Raw genomic sequence first — 14,208 nt, 5'->3', positions numbered from 1 at the left:
TATATCTAACTCACCTTTAACCATAAAACACCCCAATAAGCTTCTGCTAAATGAACACTTATGCGGCTAAAATGAGTAATTTTCCTGCATTCCCTCCAAACAAACTGATTACTTGTAACAAGACATTGCATCTTAAAGCAGTGCCCCTTACAAATAAAATATACTAACAATACAGTATCATCATAATCCCTACTTCAGGATCATTATTCAAGAAGAGTTCCAGAAAGATGAAAAGTTACAGATGCATGAAAAAGGAAATCCAGTTTCTTGGTGTTACCCAATCAGAGTTTGAACAGAGTGGATACTAAGACTAAGATAGTCAATATATAAAAGCCAGGTGGAGCCAAAGGTAAGTAGAAAAAACAGTTGCATTTTTATCATCCCCTGAAGGACAGGGAGATGCTGGTTTAGTGAATCAGCCATTGAATTAAGAGGAGTGACAATTGTACACATGGAAGGTGAGCCAGCCAAGGTAAGTTCATAGACTCATAGAATCTCTACTGTGAAGAAAAAGGCCTTTTGGCCCATCGAGCCTGCACCAACAACAGATCCACCCAGGCCCTATCCCAGTAACCCCATGTATTTTACCCTGGTAATCCCCCTGACGCAAAGGGGCAATTTAGCATGGCCAATCAACCTAACCCACACATCTTTGGAGTTTGGATGTGAGAGAAAACCTGCAAACTACTAACTCCCAGTGGCCTCAAACTGTCATCATGGCGTCTGTATGAATGTCCGGCTATGCAGGTCACAAATTATTCATTTAAGTAACTTTAATTGCTTGCATCAATCTGATTATCTGTCTTCCAGGCCATCGTGACTGTGCATTAAACGCTAGTCAGTTAGATTCCTGCAGCAGTTAGAGTTGATGAATGAAGAAGGGAAACAAGAGAGTCGATAGAAGATGAGTGATAAATGAAAATCTGAAGGTTGAGAAGGAAGGGAATGGAAGAAAGAACAGACCATAAACTATATGACAAATGAACTCACTTTATCAGTCAATGCTGTGTCACAACCAGGCTGTGCCAACAGAAGCTTAACAATCTCCGCGTGCCCTTGCTCACTTGCACACATGAGTGCAGTGGATCCATCATCATCCTGGATATTCATATTAGCCCCATTTGACAGGAGAGCTTTGACCATATTGATCCTTCCGTGACTGACAGCCAACATTAATGCAGTCTGACCAGCCTGTAAAAATTAATTAAACGATTATCTTTGGTGGCAACAAATCTTAAATTGATATTTTGGTCATACATTAAAATAGTTATTGTATAGTCATTCATGGACACGGGCATCACTGGTGAGGCCTGCATTTTATTCCCCATCCCTAATTGTCCTTGAGAAGATGGTGGTGAGCTACTTTCTGGAACTGCTGCAGTCCATGGGGTGTAGGTACACCCATGGCGCTGTTGGGGAGCGAGTTCCAGGATTTTGACCCAGCAGTGGTGAAGGAATGGCAATATATTTTCAAGTCAGGGTAACGTGTGGCTTGGAGGGGAACATCCAGCTGATTTTGATCTCATGTGTCTGCCGCCTTTGCCCTTCTAGATAACATTGGTCATGGGTTTGTGTTAAGGAACTGTTAAGGACTGACTCCCTGTCAAAGATATTATAAATCTAAACCTGGAGCTATGAAGAATTCCATGCAGCAAGTAGGGGCTAGGACTTGGAGAAATTTTAACTGTGTTGTCATCGGAAAAATATTTGTCTCACCGTTATGTTCTAGACTGGTTTTGATTATCTGATGGGGCTGGAAAGGAATTTTATAGACTGTTTTTTCCCCTGATACTTCCACTCTTTGGAGATTATAGCCAGGGTTTTACAGCTTTGCTGCAGCCTATTCCTACATACTCCTACCCCAGCCCAGCTGAATTCAGCAGGCCATTTAAACCTCCATTCAGTATCGTGGGACCTTAATATTCCACCAGATGGTTGAGTGGGTTGGTGCCAGTGGCGTTCATTGTGCTCCAACCAATGTTTACTGCAGGTTTACTGCAGCAGCTAGTCTTTCCCTGTCAGTCATTTTTGGATGTTTGTATCTTTAACAACTCAGCATGAAAACAGTGGACTCAGAAACAATTCTCTTCTTGCCAGCAGTTGACAGCAGGCCTTAGTCTTTCACATGCTGTATGCATTTAATAGCTCCGCTCACCATCTTCATCTGGACTCAGGAAAACCTGACCTGTGCACTTTGATATCTCACAAATGTACAACTCACTCAGGTGTGCCTCCGCAAAGCATTTCTGCTACTTTACCCTGAGGTGGGGTTTGTAGTGCAGTTTGTGAGCTGCGCTGGAATGCATGAGGAGTGCGGGGGTTAGGTGGGTCAGGTAGACGGCCTACCCCAGTTTTCCAACACACGATCCTGGTTCCCAACACTTTTTGAAAGCCTCTTAAATCTCAACCTTCCTCAACCCCCCACCCATCCCCGTGCCAGCCCTCTGATCATCCTTGCTACTCTATGCCCTCCAAGTGTCACAATTCATACACCAAAATGTGCACCCAGGCAAAAATTTGGCCGTTGATCTCAGCTTGCAAAACTTGGAGTTTGGCAGCAATGAATGTGAAGAAAAAGCTGCAAACTACCAACTGACTCTCAATGGCCTCAGTCTGTCGTTATATCATTTGTATGAATGTCCGGCCTTGCAAGTGACAAACTATTCAAGTAAATAACTTTAATTGCCTGCATCAATCCCATTTCAGGCCATTGTAAGTGTGCACTAAGCACTGGTAAGTGAGATTTTTGCAGCAGTTAAAAGATATCCCGGTGTAAGAGGTCAGCCGGTATAAACATATTCCAAGCACGGTTGATTCAATGATTTATAATATGGTCGGAGTGCTTCACTATTCAGCTCAACTGGCCTTTTAACACATTCCAACACCTGATTTGTTTTACTCACTGCCACCACATATGGTGATAGATTCAATGTATTATGCAAATTAAAATCAACATTCTGAAGTATTTCCTCTGATCTTGAAATGAAGCAGCAGAATATAGCTGGGAGTGATGTTGTGAATGATGAATGTAGGTCAGTGTATCACAATTAATACCTGAGTGGCTTGGATGTTGACATTTCCCAATTGAAGAAGTTGCGTGACCACTGCCAAATCTTCATCTGTTTCAGCAGCAGCCAGTGACGCTAACATGATAGCAGTGTATCCAGCCTTGTTCTGATGGTCCACATTGCACATACCTGATCAGCAATAGTAAGCCTTGTAGTGAAAATAAGACATGCAACAAGCAAGCAAAGCCAGTTCCTCATGTAATCTTTGATTAGCATCTTTATAGAGAGGATTTACAAAGGAGAGGATTTACTATTGGGGAGGCAATCTTACCAAAATTTGGCAGACCTTACGAGGTTCTGCTACAAAAAAATTCAAAGGAGTAAGTTTGATACTGTCAAGCGGGAGGCAGGGACGGGCCTTAACTTTCCAGTACAACAACGGGGGGCACAGTGGCACAGTGGTTAGCAGTGCTGCCTCACAATGCCAGGGATCTGGGTTTGATTCCAGCCTTGGCCACTGTCTGTGTGGAGTTTGCATGTTTTCCCCGTGTCTGCATGTGTTTCCTCTGGGTGCTCCGTTTTCCTCCCACAGTCCAAAAATATGGGAGTTAGGTGGATTGGCCATGCTAAATTGATTTTAGTGTCAGGGGGATTAGCAGAGTAAATACGTGGGATTAGGGGAATACAACCTGGGTGGGATTATGGTTGATACAGACTCGATGGGCCAAATGCCCTTCTGTAATGTAGGGATTTTATTTTGTTCTGTGAACTCTGCCTGCTCCAGGCCCTCAACCAAATCTTGGGAATGAACACCCCCACCTCCCCCATGAGGTTCCCACCGGAGCCTCCCCTTGGCACAGATTGGCACTGCCAGTTTGGCACTGCTAGGTTGGCATGGGGCATGCCTACCAATGCCAAGGGACATTGCCAAGCCACAGCCCTGTCCCTCGGGGGCTATGCACATCTTTACATCCCTGGAGCGACCTCCAGGTTCATGTCCACATGGAGCTGTTGTAAATGGTGCCGGTGTGACATCACGCCTATGCCTGCCGACTATCTGGCGATGGGGCAAGTCCCAGAGAGAGAGAGAGAGCTCACTGATGACATGCTAATGCATTAAAAGGAGCTTCGTAAGATCCTGTGACGTGTTTCACGCCACTCCAGTGGCAAGGGGCCTGGGAGAAGTCGGGAACTCACTGAGGTGAATCGCACTGTCCGAGTCTCTCCAGATTTCGAACCTATGCTGCCATTCCTGTAGACAGGGAGCATGGGCTCAATATCACTCCCCAAACCCTCTGTGATCTTACTCCCCCAGTGACTGGCTGGGAAGGGGAAAGATGTAACATAATGTAACATAATTCCTGCCTTTACTGAGCTAACTGCAGCAGTAATAATTAATTTTAATGTCTCGGGTCTTGGGAATGGAAGAAACAAATTAGTCAGTCAATTGCTAATCAGTGAATCTTGTCACTGAGTGTTCACTGTGTCGTTTCAGATAAAGACCGATTCCCTGATGACTCTTTGCTAACGTTGTGGCCTCTGTGTGGTGAGTGACTGTTCAGTTCAGGGTGTCCAGTTTGTGGAACTGTGTGCATGTATCAACATCACTGAGAAAATAGGAATCACGGAAATGGGAAAAACTCCTGGTCATTTTGCTGAATTTCTTCCCCTGTTATCGATAATGATGTCTGAAGACTGCCCAGGGTACATAAAAATGGGTGGCATGGTAGTACAGTGGTTAACACTGCTGCCTCACAGTGCCAGAGACCCAGGTTTGATTCTTGGCCTGGGTCACTGTCTGTGCGAAGTCTGCACGTTCTTCCCGTATCTGCCTGGGTTTTCTTCAGGTGCTCCAGTTTCCTCCCACAGTCTGAAAGACGCACTGGGTAGATGCTTTGGCCACGCTAAATTCTCTCTCAGTGTACCTGAACAGGTGACGGAGCGTGGTGACTGGGGAGTTTTCACAGTAACTTCATTGCAGTGTTAATGTGAGCCTACTTGTGATACCAATAAATTTAAACTTAATTTGAGTAGCCCAGGATTAATGGAGATATAATGGATCAGAAATAGTTTAACTGCCCTGTTGACACCAGTGCTCCGTTTACTGCCATCTTCAGAGAGGCCTTCTTCAAACTGTAGCCCAATAATGGACATGAGGCTCAAATGGTAATTTTGATAGAAAAAGGCCAGTGATTGGGCCTTACGCTTTCTGTCCATTCTGCCAGGTGGTATAATAGAGGAGCTACCAAAAAGGTAAAGTATTAAGTTAATTTGGTGGAACCAGCAGAAGCAGGAGTTTTTCTCAATGCTTCACAAGAACAATGTGGGCTGCCACCATTCTGCACTCCCCTGGCCGTCCTCTCCCAACAACAGCAATTTGGCGCCCACAGATTGGCAGAAGTTGGGTAATGAGCGCCAGGCGTCAAGCTGCACTGGTTACCCACCCCCCGCCCCAAGACAGCAGGATAAAGTGAACAACTGGCAAGCTGGTACATTCTGCTGTTGGCCATCAGACAGTTAAAATCTGATCCCACATCATCACCCCACCCCCAACATCTATCAGAAACAGCAATCCATACAAATAAACTGAACACACAACCTCACAGGTTAAGCTGATTGTTGTTACATTGCTGTTGCAAAGTTTGTATCTAATTGTGCACAGTGTTAACAAAACTTGAATATCAAGCAGCTTTTCATTCAGGTCCTGGAAAAAACAACATTAGGTAATACCACAAAGTACAACTTCCTCCTTTTCATTGTACTGGAAAATGCGCTATCGTACCTTAGAAGTGGAGAACTGACACATTAGGAGTCCACCTCCACTACATTGCTCTGGGATTTCCCGGGCTCTCCTGCTCAATAGACACGGTCACCTGAAGACTTGGTGCCAGGGGATGTAGATGTGGTTGGGGATTGTACAAACACTACCCCCTTCAGCTCAGCCCCGGCCCACCCATTGCAGATATATGACGCAATTCTTGGATGTCAAGGAGGGCTCCAATGAAGAAATGAGACCTCACACTCAGTGGCAGATTATACAAGATATTGTTCATAGTCCTGGTTTTCAGTTTTTCTTTCCTTCCCAAATACTCTATATTTTACTGAAGTGCAGTTCCACGTGTAGCAGCTGTTTGGCATTATGTTCAAGAACATAAACACAACATTTGCAGGCTAATCTGCTGTGGAGACATCACACTGGTCAGATCATATGCATAGCACTGCTGCCTCACAGCGCCAGAGACCAGGTTTGATTCCCAGCTTCGGTCACTATCTGTGCAGAGTCTGCACATTCTCCCAGTGTCTGTGTGGGTTTCTTCTGGGTGTCCAGGGTTCCTCCCACAGTCTGAAAGATGTGCTAATTAGGTGCACTGGCCATGCTAAATTCTCCCTCAGTGTACACGAACAGGCGTCAGAGTGTGGTGGCTAAGGGATTTTCACAGTAACTTTATTGAGGTGTTTATGTAAGTTTACTTGTGACATTAATAAATAAACTTTAAAAAAATTATCTTACCCCTACCTGACATCCAAATATACACACTTGCCAGCAATGATTATTGAATAAGGATCAAGAGTAGGAACATTGATGGATTTCCCCATCACTGAACCAAGGGCATTGAGACCATAGCAACACAGAGACAAGAGCAGGCCAACCAGCCCCTCAAGTCTGTTCTGTCATTTAATTAAATCATGATCTGTACCTTAGTCCCAATTAGTTACTGTGGTTCTGTAACATCTACCTGAACTGTTTGGTTTGTATTCATTCATTAAAACATGCAACATTTTTAATTACTCTGTAAATAAAATGTGTTGCAATTACAGCACCTCAAAAAGTAATACCTGTGTCCAGTAAAAGTCTCACGATGTGGAAGTTGGAGTGGGAGACACTATAATGAAGAGCGGTGTTCTCATTTTCATCGGTTAAGTTGACAATGAAGTGGAGTAGTTCGGATGACATTTCTCGGAGTTCCAGGAGAAAGCCCTGAACTGCCTCAGGAGCTGCAGTTTTTTGACTGGAAATCCTGAACCATTCCCACTGAACAGTGTTTAAACTCTGTCTCTGCAGAAACAAAGGAATGATTGAAACACCGATGGCGCAGAAGAAACTTTTACTTTATTCTAACATGTTGGCTATTCTGTCCATCGAACTGTACCAACCACTATCCTACCCCAGCCCCATTCCTGTAATCCCACACAGATATTCATCTACTCCTCCTAATCACTTTAGCTTAGCCAATCAACCTAACGCGCACATCTTTGGACTGTGGGAAGAAACCAGAGCACTTGGAGGAAACCCACAGGGAGAACGTGCAAATTCCACTCAGACAGTCACCCGAGGTCGGAACTGAACCCAGTCCCTAGCGCTGTGAGGCAACAGTGCTAACTACTGTGCCACCGTGCTGCCCCTTGGTGGCCCAACCACTTCCTTAACTGGATACTGAACATGGAGGTGGCAGAAGGTTGCAGTGGCGATGCCCTGGTTGCTGGGTCAGTACCATAGTCACAACACAACCATACACTCAGCTGCTCAGCATAAGAATGAAAGAATGCAATAGTTGGGGATATTTTATTCAGTTTGACTCTGCTGTCACTCAACACCACTGAGTATCAATCAGGAGCTGTGATTGTTGCCCCCTATTCCCTTTCTGTCTGAGATCAACTATAACTGTTTTGGGAGGTCTCAGCATCACTGTTTCCCTGTGTTTGGATCTTGTGAGGCAACACCTAGATAAACTGCCAGGTCTGATAAACATGTTGAGAAGGCCTGCATTTAACAAGGTGGACAGAAGTATTAATCCAACAAGTTCACATGGGTGCTGTCACATGGGATGTGCACAACAGAAACAGATGAGATTCACGATCCTTCAAGAGCAAGAATGAAGACAGCAGAAGATTTTTGACTGGGGTTTGAACCCTCTACCTCATTAGTTTGTCTTGTTCATTGAACAATGACCCCCAACAGGGCAGTCTTGCTGACAAACCCACTGATAATGAAGTTCAATGGTCAACAAAAGGGACTTTTTTCCAAACCCTGTGCATGCAGGATTGATAATAGCTTTGAAAGTTAAAACAGGGAAGAGAACCATACCAAGTTTTTGTCATTTGTGACTCCCAATTCATTGAGATGATCCTTTAGGTTATGACAGGCAGAGATGAGGTTCAGCTTCAGTTCATGCCTGTGGGAAAGAAAAACAAGTTAAATTATACTAATTACACATGAATAGGTTCAGGATCTGGCAATGTTGATTCTGTGAACTGGTCAAATTTGGATGGGCCCAAACGTTAAAGGCAGGATTTTCATCCTTGTGAAAATTCCTGGTTTGGCCCACCAACCTGGGCAGAGAGAAACAGAAAGGATGGGAATTTCATGGTGGGGGAAATGTGTGTGGGCTGGGGCCAGGCCAGCTGACCCAGGAATGCACTTGGAGGCAGACACAGGGACTGCCTGGTGCTGAGGCAAGCTGTATAAAAGGCCTGCCTCAGTGATACAGGACTTCATCTCAATTAAAATAAGAAGGCCCTCCAGCCCTCATCCATCAAACCGCCCCAGCTGCATACACTCCCAAAGTGCTATAGCCCCCTCAAACCCCTATGCCAAGGTATGCCCCCAAACAAACGCTTTGGCTTGTCATGCCCCCTCCCCCATGCAAAGTATGTGCCACACAAACCTCCTATTACCCCTCAATACCCCATGGCAAGGAAGGACACTTCACTGGGTGTTATTTGACCATAGTTAGCCTGTTGAGTCACAGGGACTGTGGCTGGAATTCTACTGCCCCGCGCATGCCACAAAACTGGAGTGGGTGAACGGCGGACAATGGAAATGTCCGTTATTCTTGGGCAGGAGTCTTTGGTCAGGGCTGTAAAATCCCACCTTGAGGGTTTATTGAGATCATTAGAGCATAAGATAGATCACTCAACCATGTTACCTTAAAATCTGAATACATGTGTGAAGGTAAGGGGGAATGAAGGAATATTGTACGATAGACAAACTTTGCAAGTTTAATCATTTTTTTCTTGTTTTCCGCCCATATTGTATGCCTTTAAATCACTTATTGACTGACTGCTAATGGTGAATTTGTGATGAGGAGCGGGTGGTTGTCTCGATCAGTAATCACCTTTGGAAATAGATACAATTACAGTCACCATCTCCGATCTACATAAATGACATGCATCCAGAAATACAGTGCTACTTCATCAAATTTACAAGCATTACTAAAGTGGGAAAGGGGAAATGAGAGATCAGGTGAAGGAGTCAAAGAGCCATGTAAGGACCATATCAAAATTTGCCCATTGTTCCAAACAGTGGTCTGAACTTTTTATGATCAGAGCGGAATGTGCATTGGCCAATATCTGATTACACAACAGTGTAACTCAGATATGTAAACAAGAGCAACCTCTCCTGATCTGAACCAGATATTACAGTCTTTCAAAAGTGCCCTCAAGTGTTTTCTCAATCTTCAAAAAGACAGACCCAAGACACATTAATGAATAAGGTCTGATGTGAATTATTGGCCTTTATTTTACTGAGAGCAGATGAACATACGGAATAATACGAGTTGTAAAATAAAACCTTACTTCCTTCAATGTTTACTTTTCAAACACAATTGGGCAATGAACTACATGCTTTGTTCTTTTTGTGGGGATGTTTGTTTTCTGGGATTTCAGTAAACACCCTTTTTTCTGGATAACTTTATCAACTGTCCAGTTGCATCCCAGCTCCTAAGTCCAGCTGCAGCTCTGTACCACGGAGTTTCCAGTTTTAAACCCAACTCACTTCCCATCTGTCGCGATAGTTTTCTCCTCATATCTCTAGCAAGTAGGAAAGCTTTCTGATTTCATCCAGGGGTGGTCAGTAGACCAGTGAAGCTAACCATCTCTTCCCCCTGCCGCCTGACTACTAAGAACCAATCCTATTATTCCCACGTATGCTTGGAGTGCTGATTGAGTAATGGCACATCCTCAGACTGTATTTGCTGATCATTAGAATGAATAATTGGAAGATTACAGGCTGAGGGTGGTGCAGTGGCACAGTGGTTAGCACTGCTGCCTCATAGTGTCAGGGATCCAAGATCAGTTCCCGGCTTGGATCACTGTCTGTGTGGGGTCTGCATGTTCTCCCTATGTCTGTGAGTGCTCCAGTTTCCTCCTACAGTCCAAAAGACATGCTAGTTAGGTGCACTGGCCATGCTAAGTTCTTCCTCAGTGTACCGAATAGGCACCAGAATGTGGCAACTCGGGGATTTTCACAGTGACTTCATTGCAGTGTTAATGAAAGCCTACTTGTAATACTAATAAATAAATTTTTAAAAATGCTTCAGTTTCCTCCTACAGTCCAAATGACGTGCTGGTTAGATGCACTGGCCATGCTCAATTCTCCCTCAGTGTACCCGAATAGGCACCAGAGTGAGGCAACGAGGGGATTTTCATAGTGACTTCATTGCATGCTGTGTTAATGTAACACATTACTACTTGTAACCTACTTGTAACACTAATAAATAAACTTTAAAAAATGTTAAATATCTTAATAGTTACTCCTGACATGTCTTGTGAGCATCAAAGTGGGAGATCTCCCCAGTGTTCTCTCTATAATATCTCCTAACTTGTATTTCATTGGTTTTTAGCAATATGATCATGCCAATTGTTGTAACAAAAGTGATATATGTACCTTTTACTGCAGTGCTCTATAACATTGACTGCAGCATTAATTTCTGTCGGTGGGCTTTCTTCCCGTCCTGCTGTCTCTGTGTCCTTGGACTTTTCTGCTTTGTGGTCAATATGTTGGGTTTTATTTTCTGCATCCACACATTCCTTTTCCAAGTCATTGTCTGAATTTTCTTCGGACGGGGTGGACTCTTCACTTGAAGTGCTCTCATAGCTAAAGTACATACAGAGAGAACTGGTGGAAACACTACCACACAAATATAAAAGGATTGAACACATTGCAGGGTCTTGTGTGACTGTTAAACTTTATTTGTTGCTCACCCGCCATTTACACCAATGAAGTGAAGATTTTTCTTGGCTGGGAGACCACTTGGTTTGAAATTTCCATCCTTTTTCATTATAGATTTAAGGGTTGTGGACTGAAACACAGCTACAGGTTAAAAGAAAGATAAAGGAGTTCAGCTGGCAATGAATGAAGTTAGATTTTACAATCATATTAATCATCTTACGTAGACTAGAAGGGGGAAATTCGACCTGTGTCACTGCTCCAGATTTCCTGTTGGAAGTTAGATTTGAAAGGCAAAGTTTCAGAAGATGACAGCAATGCCTTCACATCATGCCAGTTTTGAACTTTCGTAAAGTCAATACTTACAAATCACTCCAGTGAGTAAACAAATGGTTTAAAGGGCTTTCAACTGAACAGCACACACTCTGAATTACAGACAGAACTGTAGCAAACAACATGGTCAGATCTGTGCTCTACTCCCACTCCTCTGCCACTCCTAAACCCGACCAAACTTGTAACATATTAAAGAGTCTGATTTTTGCATAGAACATTCCATGAATGTAATCATGCTGAGAGAATACTACCAACGTTCAGAGATTTCACGTTCAATCTCTGTCTAACATGAATTAACTGATCTCCCCTGAGGTAAACGCAGTAAAAAGTCTGACAACACCAGGCTTAAGTCCAACCGATTTATTTGATAGTAAACTCACGAGCTTTCGGAGCACTGCTCCTTCATCAGATGAGTGGAGAGGTAGGTTTCACAAACACGGCATATATAGACAAAGACACAATCGCAAAATAATGGTTGGAATGCGAGTCTTTTCAGGTAATCAAGTCTTTATAGATACAAGTGGACAGATTTCTTACAGTGCCCACCCCAGTACAATGCTGGCATCCCCACATTATTCCTATTTGAGTAAAGGCTGATTAAACTCCCCTGAGGTGGCAGGAAAGGATTTAAATTCTGGCCTTAACACCACTTACAAGAAACAAAAGAAATCACCCATTACTTCCAAGTGACTCTTAGATATTGTATTTGCTACAGGTTCCCCCAGTGATATTTTATATTGTTGAATTGTCTACATATGTAATCTGATTACTATCTTCAATTCAATAGCTTCAGGTAATATTTACCAAGTTAGCTTTCACGCTTCTCAACAGCAGACATCTCAGTGATGGAATGAAATATTCTCTCATGTAAAGGGTGCAAAGGCATAACCCTGTCTGCCTAACAGTAACTAGTTAAAGTTCTGACTTACTTCTGCTGACCATGATCAGAACCTCTTGCTCTGTACAGGTGAGATGGAGAATCATCTTTCAATAAAGGCTTTGGTGTTTTTATTGGAATCTGACTGCAATTTTAACCAAGGCCAGTGCAATGAATCCTGACCAGAGGAGGAAGCACTCTGGAAGAGGGTCAGGGAAGAGTGCACGGTGTTATGAGTAATGTATTAGCACGGATAAAGGATTGGTTAACTAACAGAAATCAAGGAGCAGGGGTAAATGGGTGTTTTTCTTGTTGGCTATCGGTGACTAGTGATGTGCCTCAGGGACCAGTGTTGGGACCGCAGTTGTTTACGATTTACATAGATGATTTGGAGTTGGCAACCAAGTGTAGTGTGTCAAATTTCGCAGATGACACTAAGATGGGTGACACAGCAAAGTGTGCAGAGGACGTTGAAAGTTTGCAAAGGGATATAGATAGTCTAAGTGAGTGGGCAAGGGTCTGGCAGATGGAATACAATGTTGGTAAATGTAAGGTCATTCATTTTGGTAGGAATAACAGTAAAATGGACTATTATTTAAATGATAAAAAATTGCGGCATGCTGCTGTGCACAGGGACCTAGTTGGCCTTGAGCAGGAATCTCAAGGAGTTGGTTTGCAGATGCAGCAGGTGATGAAAAAGGCAAATGGAATTTTGTCCTTCATTACTGGAGGGATGGAGTTTAAAAACAGTGAGGTTACATTCCAGCTGTATAAAGGTGCTGGTGAGGCCATACCCAGAGTACTGTGTACAGTTTTGGTCTCCTTACTTGAGAAAGGATACACTGACACTGGAGGGGGTGCAGAGGAGTTTCACTTGGTTGATTCCAGAGTTAAGAGGGTTGGCTTATGAGGAGAGACTGAGTAGACTGGGACTATACTCATTGGAATTCAGAAGAATGAGGGGAGATCTTATGGAAACATATAAGATTATGAAGGAAATAGATAAGATAGAATCAGGAAGTTGTTTCTACTACCGGGTGAAACTAGAACTAGGGGGCATAGCCTCACAATAAAGGGAAGCAGATTTAGGACTGAGTTGAGGAGGAACTTCTTCACACAAAGGGTTGTGAATCAATGGAATTCCCTGCCCAGTGAAGCAGTTGAAGCTACCTCATTGAATGTTTTTAAGGCAAGGAGAGATAAATTTTTGAACAGTAAAGGAAATAAGGTGAACAGGTGGGTAAATGGAGCTGAGTCCACAAAGAGATCAGCCATGATCTTATTGAATGGCAGAGCATCCCCTAGATGGCCTATTCCTGCTCCTAGTTCTTATATTCTTATGTTCTTATAAGAGGGAGTTCAGTTTTTTAGCATCCCTAAAGGCCAAGAAAAACAGTAGTGAACCGCTGGACCTCACAAGGAATGATGTGGAGGTGCCCTCGTTGGACTGGTGTAAACACAGTAAGAAATGTCACAACACCAAGTTAAAGTCCAACAGGTTTAGTTGGTAGTAAACGCCACTAGCTTTCGGAGTGCTGCCCCTTCATCAGGGGAAAAGCTCCAAAAGCTAGTGGCATTTGCTACCAAATAAACCTGTTGGACTTCAACCTGGTGTTGTGAGACTTCTTACTGTACTCGTGCCAGAGTCTCCCTTTTTTACTGCAAAGCACTTACAACCTTCCATTTAACCACCTTACCAGTTGCCAGAGTCTGTTTCTTTGGGTTCTCAGTAGTGGTTTCCTTGGAATTCTGTTCACATTCACTGGGCAGTTATGACTTCCCAGCAGATCCAGATGTGTGATCAATGGGATTGACATAGATGAGATTTGGTGTTTAAAATCTCCTAGGTCCCATGGCAGAAGGTCAGACAGTTTGAGATTAACTCATCCCAACCCACATGACTCCAGGCCCCAAGTTAAAGCTGGAGCTCCAGAGTCAATGTCAAATACGCCCTGTTCAGGACTCAGACAGGCACCAAATCCCACCCCCACCCTGACCCTGACCTCTGTTCCATCCTCCTCCTGGGCTCCAAACCCCATTTC

General features: G+C 43.7%; 1 protein-coding gene across 3 annotated transcripts in view; it reads right to left on the bottom strand.

The window, feature by feature from the left end:
* The window catches only part of LOC145347846 (KN motif and ankyrin repeat domain-containing protein 4-like), a 97,260-nt gene that overhangs the window by 4,335 nt on the left and 78,717 nt on the right, over nucleotides 1–14,208 (bottom strand). For all 3 annotated transcript variants that reach the window (XM_080195756.1, XM_080195755.1, XM_080195757.1), the window contains exons 4-9: nucleotides 10,992–11,100; nucleotides 10,675–10,884; nucleotides 8,095–8,182; nucleotides 6,846–7,065; nucleotides 3,055–3,197; nucleotides 991–1,191 (exon numbers count right to left, since the gene is read on the bottom strand). In XM_080195756.1, coding sequence (XP_080051882.1) covers nucleotides 991–1,191; nucleotides 3,055–3,197; nucleotides 6,846–7,065; nucleotides 8,095–8,182; nucleotides 10,675–10,884; nucleotides 10,992–11,100 — 971 coding nt within the window. The remainder of the gene's footprint in view (nucleotides 1–990; nucleotides 1,192–3,054; nucleotides 3,198–6,845; nucleotides 7,066–8,094; nucleotides 8,183–10,674; nucleotides 10,885–10,991; nucleotides 11,101–14,208) is intronic.

This window comes from Carcharhinus amblyrhynchos, chromosome 9 (genome assembly GCF_965287045.1).
Source record: "Carcharhinus amblyrhynchos chromosome 9, sCarAmb.v2.hapA, whole genome shotgun sequence".
Classification (NCBI taxonomy): domain Eukaryota; kingdom Metazoa; phylum Chordata; class Chondrichthyes; order Carcharhiniformes; family Carcharhinidae; genus Carcharhinus; species Carcharhinus amblyrhynchos.
This window is presented reverse-complemented; position numbering and strand designations above follow the sequence as displayed.